Source organism: Prunus dulcis, chromosome 7 (assembly GCF_902201215.1).
Source record: "Prunus dulcis chromosome 7, ALMONDv2, whole genome shotgun sequence".
Lineage (NCBI taxonomy): Eukaryota > Viridiplantae > Streptophyta > Magnoliopsida > Rosales > Rosaceae > Prunus > Prunus dulcis.
In genome coordinates, this window is record NC_047656.1 from 11615487 (window position 1) to 11628759 (window position 13273).

The 13273-nt window shown below is 38.2% G+C and overlaps 2 protein-coding genes across 2 annotated transcripts; both read left to right on the plus strand.

The window, feature by feature from the left end:
- Positions 1 to 5407: 5407 nt before the first annotated feature.
- LOC117635371 lies at positions 5408 to 5935 on the plus strand. Its single transcript, XM_034369702.1, has one exon. It carries the CDS (start codon positions 5408 to 5410, stop codon positions 5933 to 5935), a length of 528 nt encoding a protein of 175 aa, XP_034225593.1.
- Positions 5936 to 10840: 4905 nt separating this feature from the next.
- On the plus strand, positions 10841 to 11878 carry LOC117635372 (uncharacterized mitochondrial protein AtMg00810-like). Its single transcript, XM_034369703.1, has one exon. It carries the CDS (start codon positions 10841 to 10843, stop codon positions 11876 to 11878), a length of 1038 nt encoding a protein of 345 aa, XP_034225594.1.
- The last annotated feature ends 1395 nt before the right edge of the window (positions 11879 to 13273 follow it).

Consider the following 13273-nt stretch of genomic DNA (forward strand, 5'->3'; position numbering starts at 1 on the left):
CCTGGGGCTAGGGTTTGGAAATTCTATGATTTTACGATCGGGGTCAATCCGATCGTCAGGTTCAGACCAAACTTGCAGGATATGGTTCCCTAAATGTGAGGAACTTAAAGGAACTCTCAGATTGGTCATTGGAGGTCGTGACCAAGGTGGAAGTTTATCGCTTAGTAAAGTCTCGAGTCTTTTCAGATGATTTTAAATATCTAAAATGCCTAAGTGGGCAGAAAAATGACCTTAAAGCTAGTGCACGCACTTTTAGAGTCGGGGGTCAGGGTTTTACTTAAAAATTTTATACCGAGCAGTTTTATTAACTAAATATTCCTGATGGTTTACCCAGGCATCCGGGACCAGGCAGACCTGCAGAAGAGACCTACAGGAGGTCTAGCTAGCTCGAACCAGGAGTGAGTGGACTTTCTTCCATAAATAATTTTATATAAATGATTTTATATAAATGAGTTTATATAAATGATTTTATATAAAGGAGTTTATATAAATGATTTTATATGGATTTTATATAAATGAGTTTATATGAATGAGTTTCATTATTTGAACTTGAATAAGTTTTATGGATTGCTTTTCGAGCATGATTTATGCCGTAAAATATCTTTATTCCTATGCTGCTTAGTTGAGCATGTTAAAAAGTGATAGAAAACAGAGTTTGAGACTTGTATCAGATAAAATAGCAGCACAGCTTTATATTTAACAAAACTCAGTTATTTCTCAGATTTTTCAAAAATATTTTATTTTAAGACCACCATGTACCCAGTTATGGTGATTACCCTCAGTTAGACCGATGTCTACGGACATCCAGTCTATTTTCAGGTTTGTCAGTGCACTTGACATTGCCTCACGAGTTTCGGGGACGCTCGGACCGTGAGTGCCAGGATTTGCGGGTCGGCTGACTTGGTGTCCCGAGACCTGCCAGGATTTGTGGCTCAGGCTGACTACGGTCCCCTGAATCCTGCCAGAGCGGCTCGAGTCGACTCTGTGTCATCGAGACCTGCCAGCGGATCAGGCTGACTATAGTCCCCTGAATCCTGCGAGGATTTGCGGCTCGGAGAGACTGTGTGTCGCCGAGACCTGCTAGGAGAATTGACGGAATTACAAGGGTACATCCGAGTGGTAGTTTTGATTGATTGCAGTGCTTTGATTCAAGTTTTGAGTACATTGCTTTTATGCAGGTTTGATTTCAATGTTTTTCTGCAAGTTTGAATTTCAGTGCTTTCATGCAAGTTTTATTGCTCTTGAATACGATTGCATATATTTATATAAAAATGTAACTGCGTTGGTTTCAATATGTTTCAAAGGTAGTTTAGATATTTAGTTTTACTCAACTATATCTTTAGAATGGGGGTTAGTATCTTCTTAAATATTTTATGAACCTTTATTTTTGTCCACTCACATTTTCAAATGTTTTGCGCCCCCAGGCTGTAGCGTGCACAAGACATCCACCACCAGGCCATCTTGACCTCCGCGCCTTCTTGTTCAAAAGTGTTGGTATGTAAAACGATTAAGTGATCCGTAAACTATCAAAATTACTCTGATATATTGCCCTAGAGCGAGAATGGAACTTTTGGCATGTTTATTGAAGTGCTGGGCGTTGGTTGTGTAGATATTTTGCTCGTTCTGACAGGTGAAAATTTTGGGATTGAGCAAATTACAGGGGAGATTCTGCCGAATTTTCGGCAGGAGTCAAGGTTGAAATTTCAATTAAAATGGCAATTAGGTCAATTGTGCCCGACACTCGCCAAGTGTCGGACATGCACAGGGTTCGACTCGAATTCCAAAACGGAATTTGGTTCGGGTCCTGTCAATTATATCTAAAATGCCGGGAGTGTAAATTCTTTCTCTCCTCCAAAAAAAAAAACATAAGATTTTGCCGTGGGCACTAAATAATATGAAAATTTCTCTACGTTTGATTATAGTTGAATATGATGAATAGGGTGTACTTATTAAAATTATATTTATTTCACAATTCAATATATCTTATTTGGTCATTTTATATTATGGTAAATTAGTATTTCAATAAATACTTTGGTAGTAGGGTATACTCAATTAATTTTATGGTTCGTTTAGCAGCACTCTCCAGTTAATCATATTCTATCTGCTATCAAACCACTGTTGTTGAGAACTTCTAGTAGTTATATTTTCTGGTTATCAAATTCTAGTAGTTATTCATTACTCCCATTTGTTGGAAGTTTGAAAGCAAATGTCCCACATTGGAGAAAACAAAAGGTTCCATATGCTTTATAAGCATGAAACCTTAACATCAATTAAATAAAGATTGGTGGGCTGATGGGCTTGGTAGTGAAGACTATCATGGTTGGCTTGCTTGATTAATATTAATATTTAAATAATCAAGACTTGGGCCTTAGGGTCTCTGTAAAATAAAAGAAATATACCTATCCCGAAAATAAAATAATTATTTTTTAATTTTCGGATTTCTTTTGGCAAAAGTTAAATTCAAACCAGAAAGACTTATCTTTTTGTTTGAATTTGAACAGGTATAAATGATACCAACTGCTATTTTGAAGGGGTGTAATTCTAATATAAAACCACAAGTCCTAGGCCATAATACGAATCTCTTTTTCCTTAAACTATCTCATATTATTTTAAAGTTACCAACTGTATTGGAGAGAAGCACACCAACGTTCGCCAGAATTCAAGGATCCGGTGCTGGACCCTTGAATTATAGATAGTTGAATCCTGGGAGATAGACGCCTGTTGAACTTCAAGCACTGAGAAGAGGCGAAATTCTGTCTTTAGGACATTGCAAATACGCAAGCCTCTATCTTCAATAAAAGTCAGTATTCTGTACTTAATTTATATTTGCACATTTATACAGATTTCGTAATTTTGCTACTGTTTATATTTTAAGAGTTGTGCAATAATATAGTGATCCTATAGTATAAAACATTTACTGATTATATTCTAACACCATTTAGCAAATGTTAGTTGCAATCAATTTCAAGTTGCAACGACCTCTACTCTCTAGTAGTTATTGAGTTTTACCCCTCTCGTTTATATTAATTCTCTTTCATCCATTCTTCATTCCCATCTCTCTCTCTCTCTCTCTCTCTCTCTCTCTCTCTCTCTCACACACACACACACATAATCACCCTGGCAACTTTCTATACCACATTACAAGCTTTGATTAATTCCTCTTAATTAACCATGGAAATTAATGCAAAAGCTCAACACCGCTCAACCACAGAGCCATTGCTCCCAATTTCACGCAACCCTTCAAACCCCATCGTGTCCAGTCAATCGCATCCCAATCCATTGCAAGATTAGTACACGTCCACCGCATTCTATTACTTGCATTAGGGACATTCACATTGTTATGCGTCTTCATGCTCCCGCCCACATAGACCCCAAAAATCCAACTCGAGTCACTCTTCATGTCCAAGCTTAACGTCTCAAACACGTCACTAGAGGCCAATTGGGACATGGCCTTCACCGTAGAAAACCCCAATATGGTCTCTTGGGTTTAATCGACCGCATAGAGGGTTCAATTCTGTACAAGGACAACCCTCTCGCCACATACTCTGTTGAGCCATTTCACTTGGGATTGAAGGAACAAAGATTGATGCGTGTGAAGATATCAAGGACCGGATTACAGGATGAGCCGGAGATGTAAGTGTCGGATTTGGAAGAAATGAATAAGCAACGTGTGAAGATGGTGCTGTGAGTTTGAAGATGGAAATGTTTGCATGGGCTACGTATAAGAAGGGTTGGTGGGGAACAGAAGATGTCATGATCGAGGCTCACTGTTTGGATTTGAGGGTTGGTTTCTTGCCTAAAGTTGGGTTCGGTAGCTGTATCAGCCTAAGGCCGATGACTTGCTCTACTGGTTCGTATGCTAGTTGGTTAAATCGGAAAGTTGTTGATTTTTTTTATTTTTTTTTTTTAGGCAGGACTAGGGTTTTTAGTCTGAGATTGTAATCTGATGGATGTAGATGAAGCCTGTAAATTATGAACAAGGAAGAACTTGTCTTTTCTTCTCAAGGGAATGCATGCATCAAAATTGGAGACAATGTCAACATTCTTTTTTATCTTTATCCATGTGTAAATTGAAAAGGATATCACAATTACAAAACCTTCCACTAAACGTTTGTGGCTATATTTTTAATCAAATCATAAGAAAAAAAAAATTCACCACACACAAAGAAATTGAACATATATAAGATCTCTAGAATGGTGTATACTTCCGTATTTCGAGAATATATTATATATGAAACTCTTTTTTATTATAAAATTTAACAAAAAAATGTAAATTTTAAAAATTTTAAAATGCACGAACGAAAAAACTTAGGTAGTCCCACCACTTAGTCAAACCTCGTCCAATCAAACTCACCATCAACTCTTATAAACTCAGGTTGGGTAATTTTTCAATGTGAGACAAACTCTCAACAAACCCAGCCAACCAATCTGAGTGAGATCGACTAACCGAGAGAGAGAGAGAGAGAGAGAGAGAGAGAGAGAGAGAGAGAGAGAGAGAGAGAGATGTTGGGAAATGTTTTGGTTGAACAGATTCTCCAATTTTGGAAACACAATTTCATTCTTTTGTTTTCATTTTCTAAAATATTTTGTGAAAACATTTCCAAAAAATGGTGCCGAACTTTTCTACATTGATAGGGAAAACAACCTTAATGATAGTGTTTGGTCTACTTTTTACTCAGATATTATAGGTAAAGACTCTCGCTCCTAATTTATGTGTTTGACTTGGTTTAGATCTTCCATGCACTATTTTGTCTAATAAATTGAAGTGCTAAAAAGAGCATTTTATTTATTTATTTTTTTTTTTTTTAAGGCGGCTTATAAATCTCAGAGACGGCCCCCTTGATACTTCAACAAACCTTGCAACTCAGGTAAATCATGTACGAATATATTCGTTAATTTTTTTCTCTCACGTATGATTAAGTACGTAGGTTGACACTTGAACAACCTTCTATTTCTAGAGTTTTCGCTCAGCTAACCATTTTATTTGTTATTAAATGACTGCCATTTAGAAAATCCAGTAGTTATTCGTTACTCCCTTTTAGCAAATGTTAGTTGGACTCAGTTTCAGTTTATAATTAACCTTCTATTCTCTAGTAGTTAATTAGCTTCACCCTTCTCCTATATATCAACTTTCCTTCCCCCATTTCTTCATACCCATCTCTCTTTCTCCCCAAAACCCTAGTAAGCTTGATTATTGCATCACAAGCATAAGTTTCTATTAACCATGGATTCTAATAGAACAGCACAGCGCTCAGCCACAATGCCACTACTCCCAGTTTCATACAACCCTTCAATTTCAAACCCCAACATATCTCTGTCTATCACATCTCGATTCACTGCGAAACTAGTACTTCTCCACCGGATTTTGTTGTTTGTGTTAGGGATCGTCACGTTGCTATGCGTAGCCATGGCCACATCCTTAGTTCCACAGCCCCCGAAAATCAAACTCAACTCTCTCTTGGTGTCGAAAATTAACGTCTCAAACACAAAGCTAGGGGCCAACTTTGACGTGGCCTTCACAATAGAGAACCCTAATCTATTCTCGTGGATTCGCTTTGAGCACATAGATGGTTCGATTTCTTACAAAGATAAAGCTCTCATGACATACTCGTTGGACCCTTTCGTACTGGGATTGAAGGAACATAGAATGATGCGTATGAAGATATCCGTGAATGTATTACAGGAAGATCAGCCGGTTGTGAAGGAGAGGGTTTTAGAAGAAATCCATAGGCAACATGAAGATGGTGCTGTGAATTTCAGCCTGGAAATGTTTGCACGGGCTACGTATAGGACCGGTTGGTGGGGGACAAAGTCTGTTTTAATGAACCCTCAATGTTTGGATTTGAGGGTTGGCTTCTTGCCTAAAGTTGGGTTCGGAAGCTGGATTAGTGGGGGGCCTATGACTTGCGCAGTTCCCATGCTAATTGATGACTAAATTTGAATTTCTTTTTCCTATTTCAAGTAACCTAGTTAGGCTTTTTGGTTTTAGTTACAAGGGAGCCTAAATTAAGCTTTTTAATTGGAGGTTGTAATGTAATGTTAAGATGTAGTAGGATCTTGCAAATTAAAAGTAGAGTTGAGATTTGTTTCCAACGGGAATCTATCAGAGTAGAATTAAAGTTATATACGTACAAATATTTTGGTGATATTTTCGCATGGAAGACGCATAAAACCATGTCTCTGTGAAATTTTTAGATGCTTGTAAAACGCCTCTTCTACGTGGATGTATTACCTAAACGTGATCGAGGACGCATTTTATGCACATACTAAGAAATATTTTAACTAGATGCCTTCAAAATATAGTTAACTAAATAGAGGCCTTCACTACAGATGCCAAAATTTAAAAAAGGAACAGATGGATTTGTGGAATTTGGACATCTAATTCTATTATATTTGTTTCTGTATAAGCACTACAAGTTTGAAATTGGCAACAATAAACTTTAGATGAACTCTCAAAATGAAACCGTTTTTGGGGTGTTTTGTTGTGCACTCTAGCGATGTGGAAATACTCGCTTGAACTAGTTTGATGTCGAATTACTTAGAAGTAAATAGCTTTGAAGATAGTTGAGGTTGAAACTTAAGTTTGGACACTTCATAAAGAAATTTGGCTTTAAAATGACTATGGCTGCTTAAAATCCAATCAAAATGGCTTAAACTGACTAATCCAGTCCAATCAAATGCACTTTTGATCATTTTGAAGGCCTTTGGCAGGTTGATTGAGACATTTTGAAACCAAGGGCTGGAAGGTATCCTGTGAACTTAGCATTCCATGCTCTTGGTGCTTGTTTTAACCCATACAGAGATTTCCTTAATTTACAAACAGATTGAGGCTGCTTAGGATCTTCAAACCCTTGAGGTTGTTTCATATACACTTCCTCATCCAAATCTCCATGAAGAAAGGCATTTTTAATGTCTAATTGCCTTAACTTCCACCCATGCATCGCTGCCAAGCTAAAAATAATTCGAACAGTAGAGTGGCGCACTATTGGACTAAAAGTTTCTGAGTAGTCAAATCCAGGCTCTTGGCTAAAACCTTGAGCCACCAACCTTGCTTTGTACCTGGCTATAGTCCCATCTGAATTCCTCTTTATCTCATAGATCCACTTACTGATAACCATGTGAGGAAAAAAAGTATTTCATATCTAGGTTTAGAGAGAGAAATGAACGAAAGATAAAGCTCTGTATATTTCTTAGAAGTGTTTCGATAATATGCCTATTTTTTCTCTCTGCTACTCCATTTTGCTGAGGGGTATACGGACACGATATGTGATGAACGATGCCTTTAGATGGTAAAAACTCAGTGAACACCTTACTAGTATACTCTCCTCCACCATCGGATTGAAAGAACTGAACATGAGCTTGATAATGATTCACAATATATGCATAGAACTTGCAAAATACTGAGAAAACATTCTATTTATTAATTAAGGGAAACACCCACATGAACCTGGTACAATCATCAATGAAGGTAAGATAATATCTATAGCCTTCTAAAGCAATACAGCAGAAGGCCCCCAGACATCAGAGTGCAGCTTAGAAAAGGGTTTGGAAGAAATGGTAGAAGAAGAAGGAAAAGGCAATTTATGCATTTTTCCTTGTAAACATGATTCACAAATGGCAGATGTGGTATCTGGAGTAACAGAAATGTGAGAAGCCTTGAGCATGTGTTGAAGCACTTCATTGGTGACATGTCCCAGTCGGAGATGCCACAGTTTAGTCTTCACCTGCTGGCCAAGCAAAGCATGAGATCCTGACGAAATGACAGAATTCTTGATTTGCGGATTGAAGCAAACTGATGAGGTTGATACACCTGCGGAAGAACCATGCTCTTTATTGGAAACAAATGGAACCAAACGGTTGGTGGGAGAGGCCTTGAACCCAGGTGAAAGAAACTGAGGAATGGAATAGAGGCCTTTATTACTCTGACCCTGAAACATAAGGGTGTTGGTTTTGTTTGTCCTGCACAAATATGTGATGCTCATCAAAAATAACCCTGCAATTGTTATCGCGACAGAGTTGATAGACAGAGAGTAGATTTGCTGTAAGCTTAGGGACATGATATATGGTATTAAATGTAAGATGCCTGGTAAAGCAGGTAAAGCAGAGGAACCAATATGATTGATGCACAGACCTTCTCCATTCCCCATAGTAATCTTGTCATCAGAATGATAAGGAGCAGAAGCTTGCAGATTATGAACATTAGGAGTCATATAATAAGATGCTCCACTGTCAGCTATCCACAGATCATTTGGAGTAAATGAGAGAGAAATATTGGCAGTCATGGCTTGCAGAGAATGTGGAGGATGAGTGCCTTGGTAGGCAAAATTGGACCTGTGATAACAATTCAATGTGATGTGACCTTTCAAGTACCGGAGAAGAAAAACTCTCTGGAATTCGATAATAACAGTTTGGAGCTGTATGGCCTCTCTTGTTACATATTTGGCATTCCGGGATGGGCTGATTCTGATTCCTGGAGTTTGAAGAAAACCTTGGTGCAAAACCGCCTCGATTATTAGGATAGAACCGACCACTAAGACCTGTCCTCTAGGAGTGAAGGCAGAAGAGGACCTAGAGGAGTGAAATGACTGATGAGATGAAGATGATGGCACATTAGGCTGTGGTGCAGAAGTCTTGAAACCATTAAGCCCCATACCAGAAGAATAAAAGGACTGTGGACGAGCAGTTGGTGTCCCAATGGTAGAAGCAGTAAGCGGATGCTGAGCAGGTGCTTGAGCATGAGACGATGATCCATATTCAACACTGAGCAAACCAGTCATATTATGATGCATAGCAGTTATGTGTGACTCAATATTTTTCTCGATAGTCAAGAGAAAAGCCCGGAAGTCCTTAAGGGATATTGGTGTGTCACGAGTCACCAAGACAGTCTTAACGATGTCAAACTCAGGTGGTAGACTATTTAAGGCTGCAATGATTACATCATCATCAGAGAGCTTGATACCTGCTGTAGAGAGTTGGTCTCGAATATGCTTCAGCCTAAGTAAAAAATTTATCTACAGAATCCCCTCCTTTGTGAAACTCTATTTTAAGTTGATTGATGCAAGCTCTTGAGACAGAGGCATATCGATCAGTGAGACTCAACCAAGCTTCTCGTGCGGATTTACACCCAGCTACATATTCAATGGCATCATCGGATAGCGTAGCAATGAGTAAGCTAAGCAAAGCCTTATCCAGTTGAAGCCAATGTCGATAGTCCTCAAAAATCTCAGTAGTTACTCCCTCAGATTCAGTAACAACATATTTAGGTGGACACACAGAGGTGCCATCAAAGTGACCATATAGATCATAACCCTGAAGAACAGATTGCAATTGATAATTCCACTTCACAAAATTATCATCATTGAGTCAAATAGTAATTACTCCTAAGAGACCGTCAATTTTTGGAACACAGAAAGTCATATTTGCCTTGTGCTTCAACAATTGTGTGGTGACAAATCAGGAATCAAATATTGCTTTGTGCCTTAACAAAACAGAAAGTAGCAATAGTGCTTCAACAGGTAGAGCAGATTATTCAGATCTTCAAGAAAAGAGCTTCGTGCTTCAAAGAAATCTTAAAAAAGTGCTTCGTGCTTCAAAGAAATCTTAGAAACGTGCTTCGTGCTTCAAGAATTTAGAGAAATATGTTGTGTGCTTCAAGAAATCATAGACAGCATAATTGAAAAAGGAGGAATCGAGTCAAGAAGAGGAATATCAGGCATACCAGAGATGAATTCAACACCGAGTCAAGAAGAAGAGCACACGAAGAAGATTGGCGAAGAACAATTGTAGAATCGCCATTGCAATTTGAGAGCTCGAATGTGAAATTAGCGGTGATACACTGGAGCAGGCTTTGAGATTGTGAAGCGGAAGCGTAAGACATCAGGAATCGACGAGCCGAAGCTCTGATACCATGATAACCATGGCGGAAAGAGAGTATTTCATATCTAGGTTTAGATAGAGAAATGAATAAAAGATAAAGCTCGGTATATTTCTCAGAAGTGTTTTCTTACATATTGATGAAATGAACTAATCACAAGCTTATATAGCTGCGTAACAATGACTTCTTCACTAATCTAAGCTTAACAGAATAATTAATCAGACTAACAAACACATGAAGAGCTAACAGACTTGCCACCTCAGCAAGTACACGTGTCAGCACATCATACTGTTATCACTTACTACCTACCACATTCTTATTCACTGGAGGAGGCACCAATTCCCAAGTTCCTTGCATATGAAGAGCATCGATTTCATCTTGCATGGCCTTAGTCCATTCTGAAGAATAAGAAGCTACTCGATAACTAGTAGGCTCCTCTAAAGCATCCGGCAAACTAGTGCTATAACAATGATAGTCGAAAAAAGGTTTTGGTGTGTGTATCCCAGATTTAGATCTAGTCTGCATAGGATGAGAATTAGCTGTAGGTAAAGAAGTAGAAGAAGAAGATTCTGAATTTATACTTGGAGAGGCAGGCCTTGAACTTGGTGTTCATAACACCTCCAACTGATGCTCAGACATCATAGGCAAAGAAACCTGGGCAGAGGATGTATCAGGAGGATTTAAAGGAGATGAGATGTCAGGATCTGTGGGAAGAGGAAGACTTGGGGAAGCTAAGACTGAGGGAACTAGAACTGGTGCAGAAGAAGAATTACCTGCTGATGTTGAACAAGTAACAGACTTTGATGCGATGATAGGGTGAAAAGGATACACAGTTTCATCATGAACCACATTTCTAGATATAACCATCTTTCCAGTAAGCACATTGTAACAAAGAATGCCTTTGTATCCCATCATATATCCAAGAAACACACATAAAGTAGATCGAGGTTGAAGTTATTCCTCAAAATGTCTCGATCAGATCCGAGTTTGTTTGTTAAACACACTGGATCAGATGTTCTAGCTTTACTTTTATATGTCGATGATATTATCTTAACAGGTTCAAGTGATGCTCTCATTCAAGAGGTTATTGATGATCTGTCCTTAATGTTTGAATTGAAAAATCTGGGGTTGTTGACTTACTTCTTAGGTATACAAATTTCTTATCCCAGCTCAGGTGGTATCTTTGTGAATCAATATAAGTATGCCAAGGAGTTGTTACCTAAAGCAGGTATGACTCAATGTAAAGCTTGTTCCACTCCCTGTAAACCATATTCCCAGGTACTTAGCACAGAGGGTGAATTGTTAAAAGATACAACGTTGTATCGACGTTTAGTAGGAGCATTGCGGTACCTTACTTTTACAAGGCCTGTTATTGCTTTTGCTGTGAACTCTGTTTGCCAATACATGACAGCACCTACAGATTCTCACTTCTTTCAGGTTAAGCGTATCTTGAGATACCTACAAGGTACTCTGCAATATGGCATCAATTTTTCCCTTGGACCTATGCAACTTAGCGCTTTTAGCGACGCGGATTGGGCTGGAGATGCTTCTACATGCAGGACAACTACTGGCTTTGTAGTATTTCTTGGAAATAATCCAATTTCTTGGCAGTCCAAGAAGCAAGGCTCAGTCTCTTGCAGCTCTACGGAAGCCGATTATCAAGCATTAGCCAATACAGCAGCTGATATTGTTTGGATTCGTCAAGTGTTGGCTTATATGCATGAGTTTCTGCCTGAGCCTCCTTTACTACACTGTGACAATCTTTCTGTCTTAACTTTGAGCTCAAATCGAGTGTTTTATTTACATATCAAACACTTAGATATTGATTTCCACTTCATCCGAGAACGTGTCCAGCATAAAGATTTTCATGTGCAGCAATTCACAAAGGGATTACATGGTCCTATATTCTCAAAGCATTGTATCAATCTCAGACTGGGTCACCCAGCTGAGATTGAGGGGGGATGTTTGGCTAAAGGTTATTCAGCTAGGAAGGTTGTTAGCTGATGTGTCATTATGGTTAGATTGTTAGTATAATTCACGTGATTTATGCAGTATAGTATAAAGTCTATAATCCCATGTGTATTGGATTGATTAAATGAGAAATACAGAAAGCAAAAGTAACATTTTCTCTCAATTCCTCTCTACGAATATTCTAGAACTATCTATCTTCTTCTTCCTTCAGCTCTGCTTCTTCTTCCTTCAACTCTGTTAGTAGAATATAGTTGTGTTCATACTTTTTGCTCTCAGACACGTGCGATTGAATAAATTTTGATTAATTTTAAGTCAATCAAAGTTATGTTTAGTCCATTTTAGATCCAAATATATATATATGTATATATATATATATATATATATTTGATTAGATAATATATTGAATGCTATAGTCACCAATTAATTTACCAATATTCACTTATCACATCATATTTATTTTTAACATCCTCAATTTTCTAATTTAATATTTGTGGTAATTCAAGAGCCACCGCAACAATTTCATCCCAGCGTCACGCTGATGCCACCACCAGCCACTCCCCCACGATTAACCAATCAATGTATAAGTTTAGGTTATGAACCGTTGTGAAATCACCGTGAATTAATTTCATTTGTTTTAACTAATATTGTTTAATGGATATCACTATTCAAGCAAACTAACAGTTTTATCGGTTATCAAATTAATGAAGTTTGTTTCACCCAAAAAAAAAAAATTTAATAAAGTTTAGAAATCTTCTTTCGCATGTTTGTTAGAATCTAGTTATTCAGGTTTCTAACCGTTTTTGGTAGTTATTTAGTTTTTTTTAACAATCTCTAGTGGTTTACAGTTTCCATGGCCTTCTACTTTATATCCCAACTCTCACACACATTTCCTCAATCCCATCTCTCTTTCTCTCTCAATTTCCTATCATCAACCATGGAAATTAATGCAAAAGCTGATCAGCACTCAGCTACCGTGCCCCTACTCCCAGTTTCATATAGCCCGTCAAACGACAACGTTTCGCAGTCTGTTAAATCAAGACGCATTTCCAAATTATCCGTCTTCCAACCCATTATTCTATTGTCACCTACATTATTAATATTTGGGACCTTGGCATTGCTGTGCATTTTCATGTCCTTATTGTCCCAAGTTCATCCACAAGCCCCTAATGTCCAACTAAACTCGCTCTTCATGTCCAAATTTAACATCTCCAACACAACATTGGGGGCTAATTGGGACATTACCCTTACAATAGACAACCCCAACCTGGTCACATGGGTTCGTTTCAACCACGTCAAGGGTTCAATGTCGTACAAAGATAACATCCTCGCGATAAGCTCCGTCGAGCCATTCATGCTGGGATTGAAGGAACGAAGAACAGTGCGGGTGAAGATATCGACGATGGGGTTGGGGGAAGAGGATCGCGATCA